The sequence below is a fragment of the Mirounga angustirostris genome, unplaced genomic scaffold (assembly GCF_029215605.1).
Source record: "Mirounga angustirostris isolate CCGP_5_RB_7025 unplaced genomic scaffold, mMirAng1.0.hap1 SCAF_6, whole genome shotgun sequence".
NCBI lineage: Eukaryota > Metazoa > Chordata > Mammalia > Carnivora > Phocidae > Mirounga > Mirounga angustirostris.
The window spans coordinates 39,269,328-39,285,212 of record NW_026991714.1 but is presented as its reverse complement, the minus strand read 5'-3'; the positions used below and the strand labels follow the sequence as shown (position 1 = coordinate 39,285,212).

General features: G+C 44.7%; 1 protein-coding gene across 5 annotated transcripts in view; it reads right to left on the bottom strand.

Moving 5' to 3' along the window:
* The window catches only part of SMYD2 (SET and MYND domain containing 2), a 50,176-nt gene extending 35,865 nt beyond the window's left edge, over nucleotides 1-14,311 (bottom strand). For 2 of the 5 annotated variants that reach the window (XM_054507979.2, XM_064594175.1), the window contains exon 1: nucleotides 13,908-14,046. Coding sequence is in view for 3 of the 5 variants with exons in the window: in XM_064594174.1 (XP_064450244.1) it covers nucleotides 13,908-14,080 (173 nt within the window). In the remaining 2 variants the exon portion in view is untranslated. Of the gene's footprint in view, nucleotides 1-13,907 lie in introns of all 5 variants that reach the window. The other 3 variants (XM_064594174.1, XM_045877222.3, XM_045877221.3) reach the window with 3 other exon arrangements.
* Between the last annotated feature and the right edge of the window lie 1,574 nt (nucleotides 14,312-15,885).

Here is a 15,885-nt window from a genome sequence, read left to right as displayed (position 1 = left end):
CTCTCAGAGAAAGACTAATAAGGGTCACTTGAAGGAATAAACTGAAATAACCCAAAAGGAATGGAACTCAAAGACAGTGAAGAGTGAATGCTACTAACCTCTCACGGTGTCTCAACGCATCTGGGCCTGGGGGAGGACCCAGCAACTCCTATTCGATTGGTCTGTGCTGGGATTTTTAAAAAGCTCTCCAGGAGATTCTAATCAGCTTCCAGAAGGCAGAACCACCAGCCCAGGCCTATGGTAATCCTTTCGGGCTGAGTGTTTCTTTGGGTGCAGAAGTTGCTGACTAGTGTTGAAGTAATTCTCTGCAATGCAGATTGTTTGCAAGGTAACTCATCTTAAGAATGAGCGGCACATTCTGGATGTATTAGGTTGTTGAGCGACCTTGATGAATGTTAAGGTGAGAATAAAGTGGCTGACACTGTATTTTCTAACTATGCCAAGAAAGTATTTTAGAAGCCAGGTGCAAGCTTTAAAAAAGAGAGCTGAGGGCGCCTGGGTGGCTCAGTTGGTTAAGCGACTGCCTTCGGCTCAGGTCATGATCCTGGAGTCCCGGGATCGAGTCCCGCATCGGGCTCCCTGCTCGGCAGGGAGTCTGCTTCTCCCTCTGACCCTCCCCCCTCTCATGCTCTCTGTCTCAAATAAATAAATAAAATCTTTAAAAAAAAAAAAAAGAGAGAGCTGAGGCTTTTTTCCCCACCTCCTCCTGATTTGGGCTTCACAACTTAAGGTGAAGATGAGGAGTTACTTCACCTCTCTAACTCAAATCCTTTCCTCCTTCTGGTGCTTGAGGTGCTATGTGATCTTGGGCAAAGTATTAATCTTCTCTGGACCCTTTCCTCCACTGTAAAGATGCAGTTCCTGCCTCATAGTTTTGTTATGAAAATTAAATGAGAAAATACAAGTGAAGTGTGCTATCACGCTTCTCATTAGCCTCCACTCTTTTTTTTTTTAAGTGGTATCAACTACTGAACTGTTTTCAGTACGATCTCATTCAGACTCCTATTTGCAGACTTATGTTTCTAAAGTCTCTGTTTTATGGGCAAATATCTACCCTGCTGTGAACGGAAGGACTCTTTGAACTTAAGAAACAATTCCATCCACAAAGGGAGGAGAGAAATGTTACAGGAAAGTGCAACTATTTGATTATCAGTGACTGGAACAGAACGCAGAAGACACGCTCCTGTCATTTTCTACTGAAGGAGACACATGCAGTGATTAATTTTCTTGCTTTTCAAATTTGGAAGCCATGAAGATCAACAAGTTAGAGATGTAATTAACAACTCCGGCTAGTTAATGCCTTGCCGCAGGTGCTGTTGGTCTAGATAAAAAGGATTTGATCCTGTAAGCTCCCCACTTTTCCGCTACTGAAATGAATGCTTAGTGGGTTTCACCATGAAAGAAAAGGAGCCTGGCATGGAGGGGGTTTGCAATAACAATTACTTTTAACTAACGGTGACAGAAGAAGTGACAAGTATGCTCTGTTGAACAGAGGCAGCCCCAGCCAAATGAAAAAGAGAAAAGGAAAAAAGCCCAGCGGCGCAATATAACTTCACCATGGGTTGAAATAAGACAATCAGAAACAAAGTTAGCCTCCCACCCAGCGAGAGTGGTTACACTAGCAAATTTTTATTTGAGAGAAATAAAAATTGGAGGAATTGTGGCGGAACCCTATTATAACCCTGGTCAGGGGACAAGGATAATACTAAGGCTATAGGTTTTTGTGTAATAGTGAAAGATGCTCCGCATATCACTTTAATCCACAATGTAACAGTGAAACGGACCCACGTGCAGCGGGGAGCTTCTTCCCAGAGCCGTGCTGAACCTTCCCCTTCGCATTGGGCTTTGTTCTGAGGCTTGTTAAAAGTTAGAGCCCGGGGCCTCTTGGGGAAGCAGGAGATATTTAGGGCAGTAAGGCAGCAACTAATAGGTTTTCCCAACTATTGGAACAGGAGCCATGATTTACAAGGAGGACGTCGGGCTTGGTGGTCAGGGCAAAAAAAATGGTTGGCCTTGCTATAAAATGTCACAGGGCAAGGAGGGGTGACGTAAGTCAAAGGGCAGTCATTTTCAGCGCTAAGTTCTGGGGCTCTACAGTGACTACAGTTAGTAATACAGCACTGTATACTTGAATGTTGTTGAGAGTAGATCCAAATGACACAAAAGTAAGTGTGCGAGGTGATATGTTAATTATCCTGACCTTAGTAATCACTCCACAATGTATATCGAATGGTCATGTTGTATACTTTAAATACATAGTTATATTTGTCAATTTTTCCTCAATAAAGCTAACAAAATCTTGTAAAACGACTCCACACATCACTGATTCATTAAAAGTCAGCTCAGCAATGAAAAAAAAAAGTAAGGACACTGATTTAGGATTTGCTGTAATGCAGGCTCTGGTGGAGATGAAATCTGTCTTAGAAAGAAAAAAAAGTTCATGAACCTTATGGACAGAGGAGAGAAATATTCAGCCTAAGGTACAGTGAACATGAAATTACTCTGTAGCCGCTGGATGATGCCTACATGCCAACCTCACCTTGTAGGCCCCGTCAAATCCCCAACAGTTAAACCTGCCCAAAGAAGGCACGTATGGACTTGCAAAACTTAGCATTTCCATTTGGAAACATTTTCTATCTTAACTTCTGTGCGAGATCCGAATAACACTTACTTGCTACTTTTATCTTTTACCTCTCTGACGCCCACTGACTGGGAAGTCAAAAGGAAGGAAACAACTCAGGCTTTTCTTGTTCACTCGCTCTCTCATAAAGGAACTGATAATAAATAACATGCACTGTTTCCTCCAGTGGCTCAATAAATGACAGATGTTATCGTTAGTTCTTTGTAATGAATACCAATAATATTAGATTCCCCTATGACTGCTTTTGCCCTAACTTCTACAATACCCAGGTGAGTCAATATCAAGGAAAAGGACAAAACCAAAGGCATATAAATTTAACTATTTAAAAACTTAAGCTGTTCCTCACAATATTGCTCATGTCAACATTCTGGCCGCAGAGTAAGAAACAAAAACAAAAACATGTAAAAATACCTTCATAACCTATTGCTAAATGTGAATTCCAGAACAGAGGTCAGGCCCTCTGCAGCCAAACATGAGAATGAACGCCTTGCCCAACAAACAGGTGACCTGCTCTGAATCCTATTTACAAGAAAACACACCTTTTAAAACTGCTTACAGAAGAATTTTAATAGGTGACCCTCCCTCATCCCTTTGGCTTTATTTTCCTATAGACAATAAAATACTGAAATGCCAGTTTGTTGAGGTGAGTGACTCCACTGTGGACTGACTGACTATACCTTGAGAACTCAACCTTACCAGCTACTGTTTGAAGAGACTTAACAGACATTTTTCTTTCAATCCTTATTGATTCCATGTGTATTTCTAAATTAAAAAGGACATTTTTATACTACAAAACTTTGTACATGAAGCAGGAAAGAAGTAAGTTAATCTACCTTAGCCAAGTAAGTTCTATTCAAAAAGTATTATTTTGGGCGCCTGGGTGGCTCAGTCGTTAAGCGTCTGCCTTCAGCTCAGGTCATGATCCCAGGGTCGTGGGATCGAGTCCCGCATCGGGCTCCTTGCTCCGCGGGAAGCCTGCTTCTCCCTCTCCCACTCCCCCTGCTTGTGTTCCCTCTCAGGCTGTGTCTCTCTCTGTCAAATAAATAAATAAATTCTTAAAAAAAAAAAAAGTATTATTTTCTCTGTGTAAAATATTGTACCAGACTCTGGAGGAATGATATTTTTATAATAGTTGAGCTATTTGGGGACATAAGCCCTACCTTCATGCAAATGGTGGTAAGTATAAATATCAGGCAAAATGATTCAGCATCCAAATGGCCTAAATGACATAGAATTGAGAGCAGGAAGCTACTCCTAAGACTGAACTCTTTAAGGACACAGAAGTTTGGGTATTACAGAGAAAGCTGTCTTACTCATCTTTGAAGTCCCAGGGTTAGAACACAATGCCTAGAATAGCAAGAGTGCTCAAAAAATGTAAAAACTACTGTAAATATAAAATAATAATGAAATAAAACGAAGAGATTTGTGGGCTGAAGTATTTAAAAGGAGCTTTATAAAAAAGATGCAATTTGAGCTGGATCTCCCTTGAGAACGAACAGACATAGGGAGGTACAAGATAGGGAAGGGAATCATTCAGAGAAAATGGTTACAAATGAGCAAAAGGAAGAATGAAGAACGATAGAGCACCTTTGCAGGATACTGGAAAGACCACCCAGATTGTGTTTAGGGTGTAAGAGAGCAGGGAGGGATAATGCTGGTTAGTGTGGGAAGGGCACTTAATATGGAGGAGTAGAACAGTCAAGATTTTGTCCTGAAGAAAATAGGGATCAATGAAGGGTTCTGCAAGTATTTGTAAGCCCTAAGAATGAGCAGAGTTACATATTTAGATATGTGAAGAGGCCTGTCCAAAGAGCCACTAGTAAAATAAGTTGCAGAAATGAGATGATTCACTTAATAATTATTTACTAAGGCAACAAAGAGATAGGCCTGGGGCTAAGGGCTTGGGCAACACAGATGAATGAGACCTGGTTCCGGCACTCAGGAGCAAGTGTGCCCAAGGAAGTATTTTACGAGGTGCCCTGGAAGCAAAGACAAAGGGAGCTACTCCAGCCTGCAGAAATCAGGACAGACTTCTAACCTGAGAGTTAGCCAGGCAGAGGGACAACGGGAGAATCAGCATGACACGTGCATTTGCCTATGCTCCTGTGTGTGTGTGAGTGAGTGTGTGTGTGTTTCCAGGAGGGAACAGAATCCTGCAGAGCAAGTGGGACTCAAACCTCACGCCTGAAGCCTAGCCCTGGGGACTCCCCAGGAGGCAGCCTTGACTCTAGGGCGGAGTCCTATTAGGGCCATTCTCTGAAGACACAGAGATAGAGAAGATGGAGGAGAGCCTCTTGCCATGCTCTGAATCTAGAAAATACTTAGTAACTGGGTGTTTGGAAGGCCTGAACATGTGTGGAAATGAATTAAATACTGAGTGAAATAAGTAGATTGTTTCTAAATTCTAAATTTGTGAACCTGCAAGTTTCTAAGATGAAAAAACCTGAAAGTTTCCCTTCAAGTGATCTTTAGAAATATTTACTCAGGTGTTTGAGTAGACTAAACTTCATTAACTTCCAAAAAATGTCTACCCAAAGCTGCAGGTGTTTTAACACTATGTGGGGAGGTTACAATTTCATTAGACCTCAGTATTTAATCAAAGCTTGCCCTGAGTTTGCAGAAGTCATGACTTAGGGTGTGTGGTTAAATATTTTGGTTCGCTGAATTGTCTTTATGACCTACACGGATTATCAATTTTCAACCAAATAAAAGAAGAAGAATATACTCAACCTCCAAACCTTACTGCCTTCAACAACAACAACAAAAATCTGCTGAAACCTCACGAAGTTCAAGGCATTGTGGCTAAAATAAAGATTAAAAAAACCTGCTAGAATATAAGCTCCGTGATGGTAGGGATTTTTGTTCCTTTTTTTCACAGTCCTTTCCTAGGGACTTAGAACCCAGTGAGTGCTCCATAGATATAAATATTTGTTGAATACATTAAAAAGAGAATCCCTGATCTCAAGGAGTTTACCATCTGCTCATAATTAAATGTCTCTTACTGTTGAGGTTTGAAGGCCATGGGAGGCTATCACTGTGAAGAGATTTGTGCAATTGATGGATAAGAGCTTTCTCAGGCGGCCCAGGGGCAAGTGTTTCCTATACAAACATCACCACAGTGAGGGCAATCAACAAAGTGTGAGCCCAGAACCCGCATCCCTGAAGAGTCTCTCCTGGTACTCGAAAGACTGGAGGCAAAAGCCTCCTCCTATCCAAGGTCTTTTCATTTTGCCACAAATTGCAATATAACTCCTTTCAAGTGCCAGGCTACAAAATCCTTGAGATTTTTTATTTGGCTCTGATGAAAACCTGTATCCTGTTGGTCAGCCAGATTTTCTCACCACCTCCCTCCCCCAGGATATGCCTTTGTCTTCAAGCCCTGTTGTGAAATTCCCTTCTCCGGCGAGTTGCCTTTATTTCACCTTTTCTGCATGGTGAGTCAGGATCCCCTGGGCACTGACACACCTCGAATAACCAGAATGCACTTGCTGATACACACCAGTGTCTTAGCTATCATCATGGCAAGTGGATTCTATGGACTAGAAACTTGCCAAAGAGAAGCATTTACAAATTCTCAGAGCCCCCCCCTTCCTATAAAAGTAACTCAAAGCTATTTTAATAATATGCATGCAATACTTCCATTTAGTCATCTGAAACCCTCCACTTAGTGTACAAGAGTCACCAGATTTTATGTTAATAAATTGGCACAAGGAGCTCCGTACTAATTTTAAACTTTTGATTGAAGAAGAATCTGAGACACAGCTGGATTCTCAGCGAATGCATGGACTAGACAGAGAAGTTGTTTCCTGAACCCTCAAGACTTTTTGGTATTATTTTCCTGCTAAATTGCATATTTCCGTCCTTCAGAGGAGTCTTGAAGAGATGCGATTTCCTTCTGTTCTATTGTGTTGGTGTGAACGCCTTTGCAATTGAAAAGGAGGCCTCTGAGGGTGGTAGGAACAGAGTCAGCTGAAGTTACACAAAGTGAGGTGTGTGGCTTTGTGACTGGTTAAAGCACCCATGCTAACGAGGCCAAGGTCATGGGTTCAATCCCTGAAAAGGCCGTGACTTCAGTCAATTCGCTGCCAGAGCTCTGCACCCCTAAACTCCCACATATTTGCTAGAAACCCAAAGATGTGAAGTTGGGGATGTGGGTGGGAAAGGGGAGGCTGATAGAGAGGCTGACAATATCAGTCCCTTGAGAGGGGACAGAAACCTCTAGTCCTAGCACTGGCCATTCTCTGGGGACGAGGGGCCTCGCCCAGGGAACGGCTACAGAAAACCAAGGAGCTGCCAGGCTGACCAGAAGAGGGCTCAAAGTCTGAGTCTGGTCAAGTACAAGCAGGGTGCCCGGTTGTAGGTCTAGTTCCCTGGTGATGATCAAGACACACATATTCAGGGGCGCCTGGGTGGCTCAGTCGTTAAGCGTCTGCCTTTGGCTCAGGTCATGATCCCAGGGTCCTGGGATAGAGCCCCGCATCGGGCTCCCTGCTCCGCGGGAAGCCTGCTTCTCCCTCTCCCACTCCCCCTGCTTGTGTTCCTGCTCTCGCTATGTCTCTCTCTGTCAAATAAATAAATAAAATCTTTAAAAAAAAAATAAAAAGACACACATATTCAAAGACTCGGAGGCAAACCCAGAGAGGGGCTCTGGGAGAGAAGCAGGAAATGAGAATGGGAAATCAATAACAGAGGGGAAATTCTTCTAAATCCAATTGGCCTTACACAGAGCAGATGAAGCATGCCTGGAACTGAGAAATATGATTACCTCACTCCATCTGAGGTCCAAAAAAAAAAGGTATAGGTGTGGGGATGGGGAGTGACTTTAGTTATTAATGAATCCAAGAATATAAAAGGACATTTATGATTACTGACTGCCTCCTTGGGAAACAAAGTGGCATAAAATTGTAATTATTTCGTATTTTCCTTGTATTGACAAGAAAAAGAAAAGGAATATTAACCTAAGGCAAAAGAGGAAGTCAAAGACACCAAAATAAAGTAGATGAGGCGCATGGCTGGCTGGATCAAGCATGTGACTCTTGATCTCAGGGTTGTGGGTTCGAGCCCCATGTTGGTGTAGAGATTACTTAAAAATAAAATCTTAAAAACACACACACACCAAACTAAAATAGAAACCTTCTTTGCCATTTAAGTTCTAAAACAGTCAACTTTGCTGCCTGGGTTCTCACCAATTCAGAGTTCGCCTGAACACCAGCTACTGCCAGACTACAGCTCTGAGCACTGGATCTTTCCAAAGAAATTTAAGACATGTCTTCGTATTTCTTTTTTTTTTTTTTTAAGATTTTATTTATTTTTCAACAGAGAGAGAGACACAGCAAGAGAGGGAACACAAGCAGGGGGAGTGGGAGAGGGAGAAGCAGGCTTCCCGCGGAGCAGGGAGCCCGATGTGGGGCTCTATCCCAGGACCCTGGGATCATGACCTGAGCCAAAGGCAGACGCTTAACGACTGAGCCATCCAGGCGCCCATGTCTTCGTATTTCTTAAAGAACCTTCTGACTGATAGTGTGCAATCTGCTTGTCCTACAGGAATACCATCCAGGGGCCTCCTATAGCATAGCTGCACCATATATTTTATTTCCAAACCTAACCAAATGAACTTTGCACCAAGTTCTGAGGAAAGAATATGTTGAAGAAAAAGAAAAGGGGTTCTACTCTGATGCTGTCCTACCAGAGGCCAGAGAAACAGACTCTTTATATGTGGGTATAAAGACTTAGGTAACAAACTCATCTTAGTTCTAGTTTAGTACTTTTAAATATTCTAAGCCCACAAAAGGACCAAAGCCTTGTGTTCTTTTTACATTTTATTATGTAATAATTGATACATAAAATATATATATGTATATATATATAGCTCTTATGCAAATTCCAAGGCACTGTAATAAAGACATTTCTGAACCCATAGCAGCCTAAGATACAGATCGAAGACTGCTCCATCAATTTATTTGTTCAACTTTTAGAAACATTAGTTTGTTGAATTACCTGTTGGAGGAAGGAGAAGCAAAAGAAAAGAGGTAATAAAAATAGCATTCACTCCAGAAGAAATCAGAGTGAAGATGTCCCAGTGTCTGGGGCGGGTGGAACAACACAGTAGATTCAGGCCAAAAGGGGTAGGGGAAGGAAACCACACTCAGAATAGTAAGACATGGCTCAGTCCATGAAGGGCACAGAGCCCTTTATTGAGTGAAGACACTCAATAAACATCTGACAAAAATATGTGAAATTCAAGGAAACAACTTCAACTCTCCGACACACAGCTTTTTCCTACGTGCAATGGGGTAAGGTTCCCTCTACATAAGCCATTCTTGGGAGGATCAAAAGAAGAATGTATCTGGAAATGCTTTATGAGCTGCAAAGAGCAACATGATTTTAAGGAATGTCGTTTTATGGGATCTTCAGATATTTTTGATTGAGAGATTTTGTGCAATTGCTTTTGAGAAGGAAAGGTATTAGATGGTGGTTTTTAACTCACCAGGGTTTGAATTTCACTTCAGCATATCCTGCTGCTTGTTCTGTCTCTTTCATGTCAAATCATTTCCAACCGTACAGCTTCATCCCAGAGCCCCTATAAGCTATAACAGGAATTGTGTTCCCTGCATATGAAAAATACGTGTGTCATGGCGCCTGCCACATCTAAAGTCTTAAAGGACTGCTCTTGGCCACAACTGAATCATGCAAAAATTAAAGAGCAGAGAGGAGGTATGACAGGCTTGCTATACAGAAAATTCTGTTTGCCTCCATTTCTCTTCTCAAATATTAACTTAATCTCATGGCAAAAGACTATTAGAGCATCTAAGCACTTTGGAGCTAGAAAAGGCTCTTAAAAAAAAAAAAGGTTTACCTGTTGTAGGTTCATTATATCATTTCCATTAGGTTTTGAAAAAAAGTGAAATCCGTTATTTTCTGGGGGACCTGGGGGCTGAGAACGGCTGCTCTTAGCTCGGGGTGAATGTGCCATCTGAAGGATGACTCTACTGGTCAACAATTTCCAGTATTTCCTTCCTGGTACCCCCTTCCCAACACCACCATGATAAAAATGTCCCTGACATTGCAATATTTTATCACCCTCTGTCACATTTAGCACGAGCAAGACCGTCACGCGGATTGTGACAGCTTACTCTGTGCTAGGGCTATACTAAGCGCTCGACTTCTACTGGCTCATGTAATTCTCACGTAGCTCCGGAGGTAGGCGTTGATGTGAACACGGTAAACATAAAGGAACCTAGTTGTTCAAAGACATTATGTAGTTTCCCTAAAGACAAATGTCAGGAAGGGAGGAAGCCAGAACTCAAACCAAGTTGATCTGGCACCCAAGTCTCTGCCTCGCCGTCTCTAAATAAATGAAAAACTTCCAATATTCTAATACGGAAAGTGACAACATAATATCTCATTACCTGATGTACAGATGGCTGAATTTTGTTTTATTTAATATAACTTTTTAGAGGAAATCTGTTGTCTGTATATTTTAATCTTACTACCCATTTTTTAAAGAAATACCTGTGGAAAGGAGGGAATTCTCTATTAGAGCACATGTCTAATTTTTCATTCAGAAAGCAAGATAATTTGAAAACATTTGAAGTCAGTTCTCCCCTTAGAGGCCATACAATTCTCAGAGAATGTTCTGGGAATAAACAGAATCTCAGCAGCCCTGGGGATGACTCCCCGATCTGAGGTGCTGCTTCAGGTGGTCAGTCCCAGGGTTCTTTCAGAGAACATTAAGGTTTCTTAAGAAAACCGCAGCAAGAGTTCATGCCTCTTAATACTGATTAAAATCAACTAAATATTACTTTGACAGTCTGGTAAAACAATGGGCTAGACAGGATGAATAGTACTACAGAATAAATCTGTGAGACATCACATCTTTACAACTGCTGAAACAGGACATCTCGATCATACTGTTTTGCTCATGCAAGCATTTTAATTTTTAAAACCACTCTGAGTGAGCCAGGCATGACATAAATTTCCTGAAATTGTGTTCTAACAGCTCTATTGCGAGAAGGCTAAGTGGGCCTTCCTACTTTCCCCCCATACTCGGAATGAACTAACAAAAAAGGTAATGTTCTTGCCCTTAAATGATCCACGAGCCAAGAAAATAAAAGATCAAGAGACAGACATCTTCCCACCTGAGGAACTGTACACAGAATGAATATTGAGATGTAACACTGGGTTACAGCAGATTTTTTCCCCTTTTGAGACAAATAACAGTGTTAAAATATGCTGAATACTAAGTATGAAATATAATATAAGGGGCGCCTGGGTGGCTCAGTCATTAAGTGTCTGCCTTCGGCTCAGGTCATGATCGCAGGGTCCTGGGATCGAGCCCCATATCGGGCTCCCTCTTGGTGGGGAGCCTGCTTCTCCCTACTTGTGTTCTCTCTCTCACGGCATCTCTGTCTGTCAAATAAATAAAATCTTAAAAAAAAAAAAAAAAAGGAAAAGAAATATAAAAGTATCTGCCATAGAAAGGTGGCCAATGGCCAAAAAAACGTGTGTGTGTGTATACAAAATGTATCTGGCTCCCAACTGGAAAACATTTATTGTATTTTTAGGAGTTGCCTTCTAGCAGCTGAGGCAAGATAAACATCCTCCCAAGTATCACCACCAAACTGAGAAAATGTGTACAAATTTAAAATTCCCAGAAACAAACCTCTATCTGAATTGTGCCAACAATAAGAATCCCATTCCCCTGGGACCTGAGAAACTTCCCTTTATTTTTCAATTTATAGAACTTATTACTGCAGAAATCACCTATTTTCCTTCAAAATAAGTTAAACCCAGATACAATTAATATGACAAGGAAAACCTCCAGTGGCTCACTTACCTTAAGCAATATCGTTTATGCTAAACTTCTAGCACAAGAAAGGATAAGAAGTAGTTTGGGGTTTTTTCCTGTGGGGGAGGGGCGGGTGGGGTGGGGAAGTAGCAGATTTTACCCTGTATGCTTTAATATTTGAGAATTCTGCTCCTACTCCCTTGAGGCTCCAGGAGACATACATGTGTTCTAGTACAGCTGGACAGATTCGTTTGTTCTGGGACATGATCAAATAGTGGACAGAGGAAATGGTGCAAAATTTATAAGAACGACTTAACCACTAATTCTAAACCACTAATTCTAAACTAATCGAATTTAAGAGAAATCATAGAGTGGTGTATAAAGATATTTCCAATTTCATAGGTATCGTGGTATCACTATTTCCTGTGTGTTATCTTAGTTGATTTCAAATGACTCGTTAGGGAAAGAGAAGAAATGAACCGTGGCTGTTAAGAGCGCTTCACCTAAGCCAAACAGAGAAAAGTGGGGGGCGGGGGGGCCGGGGGCAGGGTCAGGGACAGTGATACTGCCCCAATGCACATAGCCGCCCAGGTGAGGGGTCTAAGACAGCGGTTAATGACCCTAACAAATGTTATTCAGAAAAAGGAGAAACAAAGCACACTCCGTCACATAGGGCCGGGTGCTCTGTGGAGCTGCATCTGACCATACATTAATGTTCTAAGTAAGGCTGGGGGTGTATACAGTAGATACAGTCAGGACACTCACAGCTAAAGAGAAGCATCTCTCAGCTCCGCTTCTCCCCTCTGAACCCAGAGGGATTTGATCTCTAATTCATTGGCGGCGTGCACGGGTAACTACCATCTGAGTACCTACTATGTGCCCGACACTGTGATCCTCTCTCATAGGATGGACTCCAGGAATCACCAGGATTCCTGATGGACGGAAGCACCTTCCGTGCTAGGTGACCCCGCTTTGCTCCTGCCACTCCAGACACCCACACTGCTTCAGACTCCGAGCCACAGCGAGGCTCAGAAGATCAAGGGACCAGTCACAGCAGCCTTTTTAACTTTGGGAAAACCCAATGCTCACTTCACTCAAACGTTGCAAAGTGGTGCCATGACCCTTTAGCTCTTGACTCACCAATTCAAAGAGCCACATCACATACAGCCCTTAAGCTGCCCACGGCATGATTCTGCGTCTAGTGCCTTTCCAGGTCCCCCCAAGCGGAAGACAGTTCTGGCAGGGAGTCTGGGCAAGATTACTATAATATTTAGCCTTTGTCCCTTCTTTTGCTATGTCTTATCATAGAATAAGGCACACAAGTCTGAGAAACTGGGTACTTTGGTGTATGTTGGACTTGAGACCTGTACTCCAAAAGTACCTGCAGGACCTCAGGTCAGTGCAATCGGACCCAAGGAGCTCCATTTCAAAGATGAAGAAACTGAGATTCAAAGAAAGTAAAGCAGGGTCCATTCTTCAGAGAGTAGGGAAGGTGGGGTACACACGTAGTTCAACACCATGCTTCCTGTCTCTGGGATTTTACTGAGCACCTAACTAGCAGGAAATGGACAGAACTGAAGCGAACAGATTTCATTCCCTTAACTATTGGTGTGACTAGAGCCACAACCACACTTCCTATCTGAGCGTTAGTTTTCTCGCCTGTAAAATGGAGAGAGTGTGTTGGACTGGTGATTCCTAACGCCTTTCGGGTCTGAAACTGTCATAAAGTTTAAGGATATAATTATGTGTGGATGTGGATGAATATATATGCATATAGATGAATACAGATGTATGTGTATATATGTATGTATATGTATATACATGACGTGCCGCAATTAAATACTATGTCCAACCACACATTTTGCCTAATTCCCTCAGAGGCCATGTTTTCAAAATCCCAAACCAAGGCTAGGTACGTCCCATCATTGCAGCCCTTCGGAATCCCGGGTCGTGCGGTCAGTACTCCTCTGGCTTCTCTCCAAACACAAGTGCTGAGTGAGAAGGAAGAGGAGGAGCCGCGTACTTTACATGAAATGTTAAGTGTCATTAAGTTCCCCGGAGGGAACGGCAAGTCTGCAGCAGGGCTGGGCTGGGGGGGGGGGGGGGGGGAGAGAACACACCGCAGGAAGCCCAAGTTAAAGGTGACAGGCGCTGGCTGCTCGAACCTGGGGCCGGCCGGCAACGCACCAAGTGCGCAGCGCGTGCCGGGGCTTGGAACAAGCCTGGCTCCGCGCCGACGTCTGAGGGTGAGCCCGGACTGAACTCCCGGGTGAGCCCATCCCGCGTGAGCAACTCGGAAAATGGGCCGTGCGGGGGCGGGCGGCGGGCCCTCGGCTGCTCGGTCCGAACGCACGTGGCACGACCCGCGCGGGGTGAAAGCGCCCCGCCCGCCCGCGCGGCCGCCGCCCCAACCGCCGGCGCTAGGACCCGACGCGCCGCGCGCACTTCCTCCCGCCGCGGCCCGCGCCGCCGCCCTACCTGGCGAAGCAGTACTCGCAGTGGTTACCCCGCTCGTTGACCGTGAGCACGTAGGCGTAGGCCGGGCAGGAGAAGAGCAAGTCCCCCACGTGGAAGGGCTGCAGGGCCCGCATCCCCCGGCCCTTGCCCGGGCTGCAGAAGCGCTCCAGGCCGCCGTCGCCCGCGGCCCTCATGCCGGCAGCGGGGCGGGGCTGGCGGGGCCGGCGCCGAGGGGCGCCCGGAGCGGCGGCTCCCCGCGAGCTGTTATTGGAGAAGCGTCACCCAGAGCTGCGGGGCGGGCGGGGGGGGCGCGGAGGGAAGCCGCCGGAGACGCCGCGGCGGCCACAGCTCCCCGGAAGGGACGCCGGCCCCGCCCGGCTCTCGCGCGCCCCCGGCGGGAGGGGGCAGGGGGAGGGAGGGGGACCGGCCCGGCGGCCCCGCCCCGCCCGTAGGACCCTCGGCGGCCCGCCCGACGCGCGCCCGGCGTGCTTCCGGTGTGGCGGCGACGGGCGCTGCAGCCACGGAGGCTCCTGGCGGCCGGGCGCGAGGCGTCTGCGCCTCGGCGGCGTTTCCGCGGGAAGAGCGGACGCTGTCCCCACTCCCGTGGGCGGGTGGGGTCGCCGCGGGTGGCCAGGACCCAAGGCCGCCCCGGAAAGGCCGCCTGGCCCCCACGGTGACCCACCTTTGGCACATCGAAAGGGACAAAGGTGTTTCTCAACCTCCTGTGTCTTGTCCCTGTCGGAGACCCTAGAAGGGGTCATCGGGAACACCGAAGAGAAACCGCAGTCCCAAGAGTGGAGGTGCCGAGGGATAAAGGGCGCTTTCCTAAGGTTAAAGGCTTTTAAACCTCGTGAGGCTTTAAACCTTCCAGGGAGTCTCTGGAGTACTTGGTGTGAACGTTTGCCTCTCCAGTGGAAGTTAATTACACGGACAGGAGAGGAAAAGTCCCGTCAGCCGGGCTCACTGAGTGCCTGCTTTCAAGAGACTCACTCTTTGCAGAGAAAGCAGGAAATAAGCTTGCCTTCAAAGAACTTAGACTCTTCTAGGGGTCCAAATGCTATGCTCTGGCCAGAACGCTAGGCTAGAACTTGCAGTGAATTTAATCACATGGACCACTCACCATCATCTTAGAAAAGTCCATTTGGTTAATCACACAGAGGATTTGAAACCTGTATAGCTCATAGAACAGTACTTAGCACATAAGTCCTATACACATGCATGCTGTTGGTATTACTCATAGGAGAAAGGAGGATGTAATCTGGGTTCCACGAAGGATTGAGTAAGAATGAAATTGATGTGCATGTAGTAAAAACTCTTAAATGAGTGAAGGGAGAATTTAGCAGGAAACATACTAAAAACTCAACTTTGATCTCAAATGATGTTACACGAGTAAGTTCAGGACTAGTTTAGCAAAGGGAAAGACGAATACGATTTGGAGTATGTCTTAAAATCAGTAGAATTTTTGACACCTCAGTAAAATTCCTAAAACGAATAAGCCTGTAGCTTATTCCTGTAAAGAAGAATACATCTTGAATGCTATTTCATTTATGCATTTGAAGAAGCATCCACTGAGTCACCACTATGTGCCAGTCACTGGGATAGAAAGATGGACAAAATGTAGGCCTGAGTCTTTGCATTTGACACATTCACAAGCCAGTGATAATTGCTGTTAGTATAATGGGCCAATTGTGCAAAGCACATTAAACACATTGTCTCATTTATTCTGTAATCACAACAGCCCAATGAGTTAGGCGCTAAGTCCCTCTTTTCCAAAACAGGAAACTTAAGACTCAGAATCACTTCCAAGGCCACACAGTAAGTTGCAGAACTTGGTTTCAAACTCAAGTCAGTCTGAATGGGAGACCCATGCTCTTAACCCAAATGTCCCTCTGCATATAAATACAGCACACTGAGAAGTGTTGTTATGGTGGCTTGTGCGAAGTATTCTGAGAATACAGGCAATGAGTGACAAACTGAGTCTGAGGAATGGAGCTTTGGT